The following is a 15,290-nucleotide window of genomic DNA, read 5'->3' as shown; positions in this document are numbered from 1 at the left end:
AGCGACTGAGTTTCCCTTCACCCACAGTGAATGGGATCCCATTCACCGAGGGGCGAGACAAGATGGGAATGGACATCGAGATGCTATTTCGGAACATACTAAAATCTTAGGAGGGTTTTGTGAACCCTAGGATGGTGGGTGAAGGAAAAATATGTCCTTATTTTTATTATTTTATCTTTATAATAATCCATGTAGTTGTCCCTATATAATTGTAATAAGACAGACTTGGTGTTATATACTAAAAGGTTGAAAAATAAAAATTATAAATTATTTGATATCGTAAAGGATGTCAATATTAAAATCCCTTCATTTATATTTAATAAGTTGCTAGTTGTGATTTGTTTTTTACCCCCCAAAAAAAAAAAAAAGTTGTGACTTGTGAGTTTGGATTTGTGATTTAAAAAATATAAATTTGGACTCGTAACCATGGTTTTTAAAAATCGTGACAAATTAAAATTTGGATCCAATTCTCATTGTTCCAAAGTGGCTCATTCTTGTTGCCTTTCTAGGGTTTAGATCAAGGTTCGTAATCTTTGTATCGATTGGATCAGATCAGATCGGGATTATCCAAATTCGGGCGAATATGACACTTTTGCCCTTTTTTTTAAAAAAAAATCTGATTTTTTAAACCTTTTTATCCTTGTCCTTTCCGGTGGATTGGATTGGTCTTGGCCGATATCGATCCGATCCGAGGTTACGAAACTTGGTTTAGATTGATTTTGACCCAATTCCGGTTGATTTGGAATCAGAAGCGGTTGAACCCGATCTAAAATTTAATAACCTTGCTTGGGTCGGAGAGAAATGTAATATGTTGGGTTTTAATTTGTTGTTGGGCGAAGGAATCAACAATCTACGACCTCCGAGATCCTGACCGTTAATCCTGTCATCCGATAGGTCCGATACGGCCCCACCAAGCCCACCTCTACACGTGGGCCACCGATTTATAGATCCAAGGTCTGTCCATCATATTGATCAATCAACAGATTCTGTGGGCCCCATACAACTTCCTAGTCACACAACATTTGTTGCCTACGTGTCAAGAATCCAAGAAGGCTTATAGTTACACTCCTTGTTGCGTATCACGCACTATGGCGTAGCCTAGAAGTAGCACTAGAACAATTTGTTTGTTAATTAGAAGAGGGTCTCCCTCGCTCGAGATCTCGCAATTCTTGTCTTCTCTCTCCAACTCTCACGCTGAGATACTGTGAGTAGCTCCGCCTCCATCCATGGCTTTTGCTCTTGAGGGGTTTCTCTCTCACATAAACCCTAACCCTAAGCTCTCAGTAAAGAGAGGTTCCATGGCTTTGTCTTATCATCCTTGTTTATCTTCTTTTTCTCCTTATCGTTTCGAAGCTCTTGTTCGATCTCACAGTTGCAGAAGTCTCTCCGTTGTTTCCTCTCCTAAAGGGCTTGGACCGCATTTTATTTCATTCGACGCCAGGGTTTCGAAGAACCGATCATTTGTCACATTTGCTGCTTCTCAAGATGATTCGGTAAGCTGAACAAGATACTATTCCTCTTTCATTTTTTTTGTAATTAGCCTCTATCTCTATCTCTGTGTAGCTATAATATTGGATAATGAAACATAGAGATTTACTCTGGACTTTTATTCTTTAATTCACATGCTCCATTGCTCATTCACGAGTTTTGAAGAAGTTGACTACCGATGTATAAATAAGAGATCATATCGTATTGGTGATCATTTGGTTATGCCGATGAGTCAAACAAACTAGATTATTCATTTTCTTTGTTAATGAGAGACAATGAACGACAAATTCAGTTTAGCTTTCTTGGAACTCTTTCTTTCTGACTATGGTTGGGTCTGGTCTTTGAGTGATGTGGGCAACACTTTGGAGGTTGCATACCTTACAGGGGGATTCTGGAGGTATTTTTCGGGGACCATCTATAGACAAGTTTTCAAGATTCACCTGGCTGATGGCTTCGGCAATAGGTGGATCTTCTGTTGACTTGAGCAATTTGAGTTTTCAATAACTTTGACATTTGGCTCATTGCAATTTTGATAGACTATAACTGTTGCCACATATATCTGAGATGCCCTGTGTCATTCTCTGAAAACATATAGGCAATTATGTAAATTGTTGTTTCTATTGACTGTATATAACATCAAGCTACGCAGTCGCTGACAAGTAGACCTTAAAGATCAATCCAGTCTCCTGGGAGTAACAGTAGGCAAGTGCCTAGTCTAAATGACCAAGGCAGCTGGTCTAGTAAGGAAGCTACCTAGTTCTCAGGAGACTGCTTTTGACAAATAATGACAGCAGAGAATTGGGGGGACCTTTCCAATTGGTATCTTTATGGGTTGCCTTAGAATTGTTTCTTTCAGTTAAATGATAGCTCACACTCAATTCCAATTGGTTAACTTAGGGAAGATAATATTCTGTTTTTTCAATACTTCCCTGTGTTTACTGGATATGTCTGTTGAATTCCTCTTAATTAATTTTTTTTTGAGTAATTCTGGTGTTAAACAAAACAAGACGGCTTATCTTGTTTAGGGTCTTAGGCATGATAATTTTAGAAGTACAGGTTTCTCTTATTCAGAAGAGTCTGGACTTTGAAACATCTTTATTGATGGTAATTGAATGTCTTTTCCTCTCTTGTTTTGATTTATCAGAAGCATTCGGAACTTGAAGTGGAAAAGAAGAAAAGTGAGCTTGAAGTTGGAGCAGAGGAATCACAAGAAGAATGGGAACAGACTCTAAAAACTTTCAAAGAACAGGCCATTAAAATGCAGAGCATGTCACAAGAAGCTTATGAGTTGTACTCCAAAAAAGCAATGGTGATTCTGAAGAGAGCTTCAGAGCAGCTTAAAATTCAAGCAGAGAAAGCAAGGCAAGATCTGAGTGTAATAGCAAAAGATATTAGTGAAGAAGGTAAAGAATATCTTTCCACAGCAGCAGAGAATTCCCCAGAGCCGGTGAAAGATATTGTGGAGACTTTTGCCTCTTCAACTGATGACTTGAATGAAATCTCTAAAGTTCAGGATTTTTATCTTGGGATTCCCTATGGTATGTATTATAAATCTGTGATGTTAAACATGGACATGGTGGTTTGTTTTTTGGTTGTATTACAGGAGCATACTCTGTTTCCAGCCCCTTTTTCCCCTTTTCTTTTTAAGATCTTCTTATATCTGGAGTAGCTGTACCTTTAGAATTTAGATTATCTACCATATTGGGCTGGACTACTTGCCTTGCAAATGGGGAGCCTTTGGAGAACCTCCAAGGTGGTCTATCAAAAAAGAAAATATTACATACACCAGCTTGATCAGGTGTTTCGTTTAACCATCTTGTCTTTGTTTTATTTTTGGAACTTTTGAAGTTTTCATATTTTAAATAAGAAATCTAATATTTCAAATGATTACAGAATATATGTATGGTCTGCATCATTAGTTCAAGCTGGTTTTAGGTCTAGTATATCCCTTCAGAGTGGGCCATCTAATTCCAAGTTCTCATCCTTTCATCATGAGAGACATGAAAAGCTATAGGATCACCAAACACATACATGATTCTCTTTTTTTTTATTTATGATTTTTTCATCTTAAGTATCCTTTTGCTGCTTCTTATCTATTATTTGATTTGAAAATCAGACATGAATGGTCGTGTTAATGTCTGCAAGTAATCTTGCAGAGGAGTTAGCAAAGCAACGGGTCGTTAAGCGAGTCTTTGTATTAGTAATTGTATCAATATTATATTTCCTTTGGTTTCTGTACTCTTGTTGTGGGTTGAACAATGACTCCTCCTTTGTATATTTTCACTTTCTTCTCCCTAGTAAAATTGTTGTTTATCCAAAAAATAGTAGTGCTAAGTTCTTCTGTTTTTGGAAATTTATCTTTGTTGAGGAACTTGTTATTCTTTGCAGGTGCGCTGCTTTCTCTTGGTGGCTTTCTTACCTTCATGCTCACTGGAAGCATTTCTGCCATTAGGTTTGGCGTTATCCTAGGTGGTACTCTCTTAGCCTTAAGCATATCAAGTCTGAGATCATGGAGAAGAGGAGAACCATCTGATCTTACTATGAAAGGACAAGCAGGTAGTGTATGCAAACTAGTTTCCATTTATTTCTATCAAAGTTCATGTGATTGCCTGAAAATAACTTATATCCTATGTTACAAGAGAAGAACTCCCAAATCCAAATTATACTAGGAATAGGACTCCCACTAAAACAAGGACGAGAACAGAAAATAGGAAGAAAGATGTATTTTGTATATATCTTCTGAATCTGAAAAGAAGAAAATCAGAGAAACTAAGTAAGCTTAGACTGCTGGGAATGCAATCAAACTTCATGCGAGTAATATTTTTTTTGGGGTAAACTCAACAAGGGGCTATTATTGAGAAAAAACTGATTTCTTTGTTTATTTGATGGGTGTGATGACATTGGTTATAATTTCGACTGCAGAAGCATAACCCATAAATGACATTAATTATAGGAAGCCGCAGGTGAAACTGAGAACTAGAGGAAAGACCGAATGACTGATAAACCAATTGGTTCATGTTCAACTACTAATATGTAGGAAGACCATTCTCTTACCCTAAACTGTACAACAATTTTCTTACATTGAAAAATAAGAAGACTACATGGTTATCTATCATTCTATTGCTCAAGGCCAGAGCTTCTTGGTCAATTCCAATTCTATTTTTGGAATCCAATTCCTAGAAGGAAACACTGCTTTATTTTAAATTAAACTAACACTAATCCTATTTGAGTTGAATAAATCTTAGCTGGCCTTGTGACTCAAACCAAATATTATTAGGACTGAAATTCAAACTCCTAAACCAACTCATTATTGATAGAAAAGCAGATCATAGAAGTACAACAGAATACAACTACATAGAAGTACAACAACAACAAAGCCAGCCCTCCACGAGAACACCAACTCAAAATCAGATCCTAATCTGACTAGGACTCCTCTAAACCACTAAAAGTAAATAGAGAAGTGAAAGAAAAAATGGGGCCCATTTGTGAGACCAACTAACCTTTTACAAACGATTACCTCCGTTAGTTATTACTCTTCTCTGCATCATCCTTGAATTAGGCTAATAATAAGCAGGTGGAGAGTGGAGTTGCTCAAGAAATGTTTGCCATTCAACCATAGCATGTAGGTATGTGACATATTGGTTCTGGTGTGTGTGTGTAATTCATAACTAGTGAAAGCTTCAAAATTCCATATTAGTCCAGCATTACTGTTACATAATCATTGATCACAGAGTTGGATCTAATACTGTCATGCATTCCAGGTAGGTAATCGCTGAACAAAAAACGTTTTGCCCTATGGTTCCATGAGTATATATACGTATGTATGTGTCATTTTTGTAGTGTGGTTGGATTGATTTATTGTGCATTGAAGGTACAATTAGAGGTTTCTTGAGTTTTTCGGATGAATTACAGTAAGGAGGGGTTTTGAAGTGTAGATAAGAGATAATTTAGCAAATAAAGAAAACGAGGAGAGGGAAAGAAAGCAGCATCATGCTAACAGATTTTCTATGAACCATGCCTGTAAGGGGTAGAAAGCATTGGATCTTCAAATAGAGACTGGCTCACCATGCCTAATTAAGGATTTGTTGTACTTGGAATGGCTTATTAATGGGTTCTTTTTGGGGCTTGGCTTGCTAGGCCAACTAATTATTTGAGCCGGGCTAAGCCATGGGACCCTGACCTGATGGGCTAGTGTATATCCCCAGCCCCAGCTGCGATCCTGCGACCATCCAACCATGAACAAACTGATGGCTAAACTATATCATATATACTACAGAAACGAACAAAAAAAGTTGTATTTATTTTAGGGAGAGGGTTCCCTCCGACTTCCATGTGCAGTTTTGGGCATTGGAAAAGGGGGGGGGGTAATTGTGGAAAACCCTTGAAAAGAGGGGATGTTTTGGGGATTTCAAAAGGGGTGCTACAGTAAAATGGGTGGGGGCATGTAAAGGGGTTGGACGCTGGCATCGTGGGGATGTTTTCCCCCTTATTTGGTTTAGTTGTATTTTTTAGAATTTTGATGCAGGTTGCCCAAACCCTTATCTATTACAAAGAAGGTAAGCTTGGGCATGCCTAACCCTACCTATAATAATCTGCTGCTAAGTCTAGGTTAGGTATGTTGGTTGGAAAACTTTCCTAAATTCGCCTGATTGCAACCCTTACTTTTGTAGTCTTTTGCTTAAGATTTTCCTCTAAACAATAATATTTGGACAGTCTGACCATAGACTGATTTCGTTGTAGTACTTTCAAATAACTTTCCCTAGTTAAATAACATCCACGATATCATTGGTTTTGGATCTCTGTCTGATTTTTGGTGATTTCAGACGCATTGAAATTAAATTCCATTGTAATAATAGAAGTACATAGTTTCAACTAAACAACTGAAACCTCCATCTTTGACCAAAATTACAGTATACCCTGTAAAAATTGTTAGATACCTCTTCTCCAACAAATTTGGCAGACCAAATAGCTTCAAAACAAAGATTGGGGGGGGGATCTGGAGTGGTTGAAGTCTATATACTATAGGCTTTGGGGAAAACATTCTCTTTCTAAAGTATCTGCAAAACCCCTATTGTTCTATGCATTGATGGGGAAATGTCTTTCAAATGCATTAATACCGAGAAGTGTTGATCCAGTGTTTTTTTTTTTTAATATTTTCTTTATGTACAACTGTTTTAGGCCTTATTTGATTTTTCTTTCTTTAGGTGTAGGTGGTTAACAAAATTATGGTGTATTAATTTTTAGGGAAACCAATTTACGCTGACTAAAATTTTATTGGGTATTATAGAAACTATTGTAAATTAGAAAAAAGATAAAAACATTTAAAATTTGGTGGTTAATATGAAACTTATGCATAGAACTTAGCAAACATACAGGAAGCATTTCATTCTCTTTTTGCTAAACAATATATTTGTCTTAATTTGATCGTGAAAGTTAATTTATGGATGTATATAATATCAATAGAATGCATTCGGTTATTGGGGAAGGAGGTGAGAACTTTTTTTGCTTTATAATTTCTTATATATTCCCTACTATCTATTGTATTTTATGCTATTTTAGTATTTTCTTCTCTTATATCTTTACTTGAAATGCTGAAATCTTATTGCTTTCTTTGGTCTTCTAGTTGGCCTTCTGTGCATCAATCTGGATATGTTGCAAAGTTAAACTAGTTCTAGTATTTCCTGCACCTCCCAATTATTCAGGATTCAGATTGCAAGTATCCCTGGGGACCACATGACAGCACTTCCACCATCACATAGCACTCTTCTATAGTAAATAATAATTTTGTTCCTATAAAATTTAATCTATGTGATTAGTTTTCCTCCTGGGTGAAATGTGAAAAGTAGGTTCCCGACTTCATTCTTAGAAATATGTTGGCCGTTTTTCCTCAGATTCATTCTGAGAATGTATTTGGCTTATAGAAATTGGCATAGCAGTTGTAACTTATGAGATGGACTAGGAGGGCTCCATGCCATAGTTCCAGGTTTCGGAATATTTCGACTGAAACCTGGACAATTTTTCCAGCAAGTTTCGATTTTGGGTTTTAAGGGCCAAATAACCAAAATTAGGTCCTAACTTGTAGGAAACCCTCTTTTAGGCCCTCTAAACATGGTGGAACCCTTAGATTTTAAAATATCACACCCAAAATGGTAGTTTGACGACCCTTGGTTGGTAGTGTACGCTGTATACATTCTCTGATAGGGCTTATTCCACACAATGTTTAGTACTAGAACACATAATTCAAGTAGAACAACTTAAGAATGCATCAAGAATGAATCGACATCAAATTATAAACCATTTCATAAATCATACATCAAATTTTGTTTGTTACAAAGTCAAATATATTGGACTCAACAATACAAGCAACAAGTCACCCTTATGCCCATCCTATAGTCTTAGAGTACTACATCGAGTTCCAGGAAGGATCAAAACGACCAGGATGTTGCTGCCGAATGAAGTTATCCTCTGACTTTTTCACAAGATCTAGCCATGTACTTGTTCCAAAAATTAGTTATTGGGAAAAGTGATATACCTCAAACTTAGAGTCTTGCACAAATCTTCCAACAATGTAGAAAATTACTGCATTTCCCTACTGCCCAAGTACTTGTTCTAACCTTGTATAGTAGTGATTTGGCCAAGAAAGCACCAAAACTGGATTTTCCAAGCTTCTGAGTCGAAACTAGGCAAAATGAATTCGTTCGAAATGTGTCATTATAATTAAACCAAAGTAAATTTTGGTCTAAACTTGTGCATTTCTCAGTATCGCATTAGGTTTCGGTTGCTGGTTTCAAGTCCCAAATAGCCAAATTAGTTCCCAAAACTTCTAGGAAACCCTATTTTAGACCTTTTAACATAGTGGAACCCTTAGATTGTAAATAACACATACAAAATGGTAGTTTGGCTTTGGATCCTAGGTAGTGTACACAATGCGCTGTATGATTTACGATTCTGTATACACAAAATTTAGTACTAGAACACACACAATTCAATAAAAACAACCAAAAAATGATTTAGGAATGAATAAACATAAAATTAGAAACCATTTCATAAGTATAAAATGTCATTCATAGTTCATTGCAAAGATATAGGAGTTTTTTTTTGTTTTTGGATGAATGAAAAAAAGATAAAGGAGTTATTTGGCCAAAAATCACAAACACTGATGTTTTCTAGGAAGTTTCCCTCTTTGGAGTTGAAACTAGTGAAACAATACTGAAACTCAAAACATTGTCGAAATTTCGATCAAAACCATGCATTTTATACAAAGGGTTTGACCGAAACGATACCAAAATCCAAAATATGGTTGAAGTTTCTCCGAAACTGTGAAATTTCAGTTAAAACATTGCAATTCTTCAGTATTGAAGGCTGTTTCGTTTCGGCAGCCTGCGAAACCAAAATATTTCGGTTGGTTTCGCGCAATTTCGTCGAAATCTTGTACAATGGTTTTGACTCTTTATGAAACCAAAATAATTTGGTAGGTTTCGCGAAATTTCGCCGAAACCTTGTACCATGCTCCATGCATCTTTTATGTCACACACACAAAACTCTATAATGTACTGAGCATCAATTAATTGACTGTTTGAGAAAGAATCAAAGAAAGTCCTCTTTTCTGGTGTTATTATTTAACTGAAAATTTGAAACTTCATTGGCTGCTCTTTCTCCTTTTCCTCCCCCCCTGATCAGTCTCCTTTTACTTCCCTCCCCCCCCCCCTTTTGTGTCTTTTTTTTGGGGGGGGGGGGGGGGACCTTAACAAGTGTTGAACTTGAGAACATATTATTTTAGTTGGGTCAGGATCTAATGCTTGAGGATTGGGGTGGGAAAGAATGTGCATTTTATACTCTTTTGTATTTAACTGTGCATGTATATATGGGAATGATAAAACTATTGTTTTAGTTATCTATATAAACCTCTGATCTTCTGAAAGATTTTAAATTGTTGCTGCAGCAATTGCAAGTGTAATATTCCTAAGAGAGTTGTGCTTGCTTTTTCAGGTAATGCTTGCATTTGTAATTCTTTGAAAAATGATGTTTTATATTAATCAAACTGATGTACCTTTTATTGACCTTCTGTGTACAGTTATTGATGTTTAACTTTTTTCTTGCAGAGGGCGTCACTTCCAGGTTCTTTCACGACCTTAATCAGGTTTGTGATTTATTGATATCCTCTTTTATAATTTATTATGCCTTATCAGCTATCTTCTATAACATGTCCATGGGCTGGGCAGAAGGGGACTATAACTTGCAAGGTGGATTGTTGCCATGCATGACAACGTGTTATGCCACACGGCATGCCTTGAGCCCTTAACTCAATCATACAATGAATAGTCAGCTTCCATTTGTGGGACTCACATGCAAAAATCAGTTTAGGTGCTGATTTATTTCCATTTGTAGGCCTGAAGCCAATCCTTTTCAGTGTTTGTTAGAGAAACACTGAAATTGAATGGCTAGGTTTTACCAATCAGACATTATAAATGGAGTTTGTCATAGTAACCCAACAAAAATCATCATGGGTCATTGGGTCCAAAGACAAGAAATGTGGCAGCAGGACTGTACCATTTTTTTTTTTTTGATAATGGACAAATTTATTAGAGGGGAATGTAACAATGCTGTTGCCAATGAAGGCAATACCGATGCCCATACGACCGACAAAAACGAAAAAAACCATAAAAACATTAAAGCACTAGCTACAATGGAACAATTGACTCGCATGCCGAGCTACTCTATGAGCACCCTGACTTGGAAAATTTATCAACCAGAGTGTCAGCTGATTTGTATTTCAGTATGTCCACAAAAAGAAAATTTTAGAGATTGTTAGATACAATAGCAAGGATCTGTTTCCTTGAATGAGAGAATCTCTACAGACTGCTTCTCCCTTGACTAGGCCATGCTATCACCACTGTTGAGTTCCCTCGATCAAAAGCCTGTAGAAGCCACAAAGTAGCTTATTTGAGACCTCTGGAAAAATGCAAGAATCCCAGAGCAAATCAAGTATATCACTCCCACAAGACATCGAAAGGTATCAAACAGTGAACCCTAAGCTGTCCCTGAGAACACGACCAATTAATGGGTCTGCATTCTCCAAGGAACAATCATGATTAAATTTGATGCTGCTCCCAAGAAAAATTCTTTTTAGGAGATTTATTTGTTGCTGTAACCTTGCTATTTAGGCTAATTTCAAGGAAACAATTGGTGGCAACTAGAAAGGCTCTCCCTAAATAGGTATGTTGGATTCAAATTGCTAGGGCTAAGGTAGGACAGAATAAAGGTCAATAGCTTAAGAGCACATACTCAAGGACTGTTTAGGCTAAAACACATATTAGGCGACTTAGAAATTAGGACAGAAACAATGAAACTCAATAAAGCTGAACTAGAGCAGAACTAGCAGAAAAAAAGAAATTGATAACTTGAGAGCCACAAGTCAGTAAGGCCTGAAACTACAGTCGAATTGTCATCTACAATCACAAATGGAGACAACAAGCAAGGGCCTGACTATATGCAAAGGCTAGTGTGCCAGAACAAGCTGAAAAAACTATAACGCAGTACCGGACAGTGGTGCTTGTAGGTCATCTTGTTCCTTTCTGGTGGTTCTAACAGTGGCTAGAAGTTGGGAGATTTCCCTGAACTCTATGGGATTGCGAAGAGTTCATGCTAAGGCTAGACTGGAAACAGGCCAAGGGCTGGTAAAGGCTGTAACAGAAGGTTCTAAAGCAGAGTTCGGTGGTTGTTTTTGGGAGGAAAAAGGATAATGGGTGAAGTTTGAGAGCAAACAGTTTGATTTGAACTTTTGAAGGACTCATGATGAATATAAGGTAGCCGGGAGAAGAGACAAACAGAGTAGCCGCAGGGTGATGGAGGGACTGATAAACTTACCTGGTGTCTTTAAGGACTGAACTGTAATGCTGCAGGAACAGAACTGAGTGAAGAACGTGAAGGAACAATGAAGTTTCGGTGATAATCCACCCTCTGACAGAGTTGGGAATCTACCCTACCCAAACTTCAGTGAATCCTCACTGAGGAGGAAGCTAGCAGCAGCAATTTTGTTATTCATAACTTGTGTTTACAAGGGGGGAGGGAAGTGGGATTGACCCCTATTTATAGCTGAAGGGATCAGCCCTGATGCTTGGCTTACAAGTAAGAAAATTTCTGATCTCTAAAAATTGAAACTAAGAACAGAAAGTAGAAAAAACTAGTCAAAGAACTCAACTGAATTCTTAGAAGCTAATGACTGAAGAGAAACTGTTTTTAAATTTTGACAGAAAAAATAAAAATGCAAATTATATTGCTGCTGATGTAATCTTCTAGAAGGCTGTGAGAAAAGGATGGAAAGGGCTGCACGGTTAAGGCTTTTTGTGCTTTTTTCTCTTGGCTGCTGCATCAACAGTTCAGCTTGGCAGCTTTCATTGGCCATGTTAGGTTCTTAGATTGAATTGTTTGCCTGTTCTGCATTGAATCAGCCACATGTCAACTGTTAAGTCTCTACTCCAATCTCCACTATATGACGTACCATGCCAGCACTTATACCCTTGTATTTTCATGGTTAACCGAAGTTTGCTCCAAAGTTGACTTTCCAACAAATTTTTGAAGTTTTCTCTCTCTCATGGGGAAATCAGATTGGGCTGAGACTTGCTAGACTGAAAGATGAGACATGACAAATATTTCCTTTTCCAGTGGCTCAATTATGCCACATGGATATAGAACGGCAACAGGGCAGGGTAAGGTGGGGGTGGGGTGGCATTGGCTGGGGGGCCCAGGGATTTTGTACCCTTACCCTGTGTTTAACTCTGGTATGAGGCTTTATGCCACATGGATATTGAATGGCAGCAGGGCAGGTTAAGGTGTGGTGGGGTGTGGTGGCATTGGTTGGGCGGCCCAGGGATTTTTATGTCCTTACCCAGCACTAACCCTGCCTTGGTCATACTAGATTTTAACCATTAGGAGGTAGGGTCGGCCCCAGTCTAGCCTGTCAAATTGTCAAATCTACGTGAAATTTGAATTGGTCATTCTGGATATTGGATAGAGGTCACATGTCAAATATATTTTCCCATCTTAATCCTATGTTCCACCATGTGTTGTACCCTTTCTGTTGTATTCTTGGTGGTTGAAGCCTAAAAGAAATAATTGGCAAAGGGTTTTATGGACAAGCTATCACTTTATGGACGGCCCACCTAGATTTGCCACGCAGAAGGATAATGTGACAATTCTGACAATTGGTAATTTGGGGAATGGTCTATTTCAGACTGAAATTCAGACATTTACCCTCCCATGTATTGGCTTGTGCCCTATTCTCAGTCCATTGGCATATACCCTTGTGTAATCCTGGACTTTCCAATGTTTTATTTTGCCACTTGGTTGACTTCGGGCTGAAACTTGATATGTGAACAAGGGAACTTCGGGTGTACCTGTATACAAAATTTCAGCCCCATCTGACCTGCCACATGGAACAACTCTATGGACAGGCCCATCCATAAATCTGCTCTCGAAATGTTTTCAACCAATTTCCTTTTATTTAAGTGATTATGTATTGGAATTTGAAAAAAGTAGTATAAAGTAGTAGGATTAAAATAATAACAGCCACTATTACGAGGTAAGTCAGCTTATAGAATTGTCAAACACCTATTTCAGTACAAACCCACCCATACACCTGAATAACTGAATTGTCACGGAGAAATTTCATTGCCATAACATAGCCTTGGGTGTATTACCCCTTTTTTCTCCAAATTATCCACCATCTTATTATTAATACGCTTTCCATTTAAACAAAATGCATTTCGTACCAAACTAATATATTGAATATAAAATCATAGTTTCTCTTCTAAATTCTTCATTCACTCCTATCAGAACATGGTGAAATCCCTTACTAATTGGCACTTTCACCGCAGCCTTCAATGCCATTGACTCTGCTCTGATTGAATCCCCTTGTCCAATTGGCTCTGAGAAGGCCAGTAAAATACCATCTGACAGCCTCATTACACCTTCAATACCTGATGGCCCCAGTTCCCTAATTCACGTTCAGTTTAGCCAATTTCAAACCTTTATTCTGACATGTGTTGAAGTTCAATTTCAACTGAAACTTGACTCCTGCCTAGAGTATGACATGAACAAGATCTCCACAAAGTTTACAAGCCAAACCGAGGTGTTATATATCTTTTTGGCTGAGCAAGGTCAACTATAATACTAACAAGGAAATGTGTTTCCTTGTTTGCCTGCAAAGGTGACATTTTTCATCGTTATTATCAGTTAGATTAGATCTACCCTATTATTCCATTAACCTATTTGGTTCTTCTGTGGCTATATGTACAACATATTAGGAAAGCTAGGTCTTTGTACGTTCAAGGGGTTTATGTTGTCTTGAAGGATGGAGTTTGCTAATTCTTTAGTGGACAAGTTGGCCAGGGAGGGGTTGAATATGCAATCCTCGTATTTTGGGCCTGGTAACCCATTGTTTAGTCCCTCTTTGATGGTTCGAAGCTTTGCCTTATGTTATTGTCCTTTTTGCCATGTACCATAGCTTGTCTTCTGCAATAATTTTTTCTTAAAATTATCAAAAAAGGAAAACTAAAATCATCTAAGAGGTGCAGTTCCTGCTTTGGAGTACCCTCTTCTCTACCTGTCTTCTGCTGTTCAATGTATCTTTTAGTTTGATCAAGATTTTGTCTGTTTATATTTTGTGGTTTTCCCCATCTTTCAATGAAATATCACTTATCCACTTTCTCCCCCCACACCCCCCCCCCCAAAAAAAATGAAGTTCAATTAAAAGTATATTAATCTAGTTGTGTCCATCTGCAGGACTCATGATTGTTCTTTGTTTCTATCATTTTCAATTTCTATAATAGATACTTTGATTTGTATCAACTTTTAGTTCATGATTTGCTTTTCATTTTCTAGATTTACTGTTGGTTTTCTGACAAATAGTTTAATCTATGCAGTGGAGCAATGGTAGCCTTCTATTGCTATAGGATCATATTAAATGGTAGTCAGAAAGGGCCAAACGTGGATCATGGACAAGGGAATTAGTTTCAGGAAGGTTAGTAAGCTACTCTTTGTATATTCCCCTTGCTTTTTCCGTGCTCTCTGACTGGAAATAATTTTAAGTTTCATATCATTATATCATTGGCCCCATGGTGAAAAAAATGATTCACTGCTTTGCATGGCACTTTCATTACTTTACATTATTTAATAAGACTTTGATGAAAGGCTCAACACCAACATAACCCGACCCAAGACTTATTTCCAATAAAACAAGCCCTTTAGGTGACTTGTCTGCATCAATAGTTCTTTAGACGCTAAGAAATCTTTCTTGTCTCTATGTTTCCAGGTAGAAGTAACTTTCACTATAGTTCTTTAGATGCTAAGAAATCTGTCCTGTTTCTATGTTTCCAGGTAGAAGAAAGTTCTGTACTGTACTGCAATGGCTTTGGAAGTGTATTGTGCAGTTAGCTGAAGATACAGATGTATGAGCATTGGTGAAGAATTATGGTTTTGTTTACTTACAAACATGTAATTGTGTTGGTAGAATCAAAAAGGAGATTCCTCCCAGGAAATGAAGAATCAAGCATTACAATAAGGAGGATGCTATCTTCTTACAAGGGAGAATATGATCTCTTAGCTTTTCGTTATTCTTTGTCAATCTCAGTGTTCAAATCTTATAGTAATGTGCCAGAAAATTGCTTTTGTTGTCTTTTCGATAGACTCTTTCAAGTTCTATCCTTCAAATTAAAGAGGTCATTCATCGTGCCCTTCTTGGACGATGGATGCGTGCATTCTCTCATTGGCTGGGACACTGGCGTTGCGGCCACCCTCCTGAA

The 15,290-nt window shown here is 37.5% G+C and overlaps 1 protein-coding gene across 2 annotated transcripts; it reads left to right on the top strand.

The window, feature by feature from the left end:
• The first annotated feature begins 1,187 nt into the window (after nucleotides 1-1,187).
• On the top strand, nucleotides 1,188-15,170 carry LOC122671904 (protein FATTY ACID EXPORT 3, chloroplastic). 2 transcript variants are annotated; one of them, XM_043869382.1, is made up of 7 exons: nucleotides 1,188-1,493; nucleotides 2,636-3,026; nucleotides 3,877-4,044; nucleotides 9,431-9,477; nucleotides 9,591-9,628; nucleotides 14,412-14,509; nucleotides 14,866-15,170. In XM_043869382.1, exons 1-6 carry the CDS (start codon nucleotides 1,227-1,229, stop codon nucleotides 14,497-14,499), a joined length of 999 nt encoding a protein of 332 aa, XP_043725317.1. In that variant the 5' UTR covers nucleotides 1,188-1,226; the 3' UTR covers nucleotides 14,500-14,509; nucleotides 14,866-15,170. The 2 variants fall into 2 exon arrangements, with proteins under 2 accessions (XP_043725317.1, XP_043725316.1); XM_043869381.1 differs by having other exon boundaries at nucleotides 2,633-3,026.
• Nucleotides 15,171-15,290: the final 120 nt, after the last annotated feature.

This window comes from Telopea speciosissima, chromosome 8 (genome assembly GCF_018873765.1).
Source record: "Telopea speciosissima isolate NSW1024214 ecotype Mountain lineage chromosome 8, Tspe_v1, whole genome shotgun sequence".
Taxonomy (NCBI): domain Eukaryota; kingdom Viridiplantae; phylum Streptophyta; class Magnoliopsida; order Proteales; family Proteaceae; genus Telopea; species Telopea speciosissima.
Note: the sequence above shows the minus strand (reverse complement) of the source record. Positions and strands in the feature narration are given on the sequence as shown.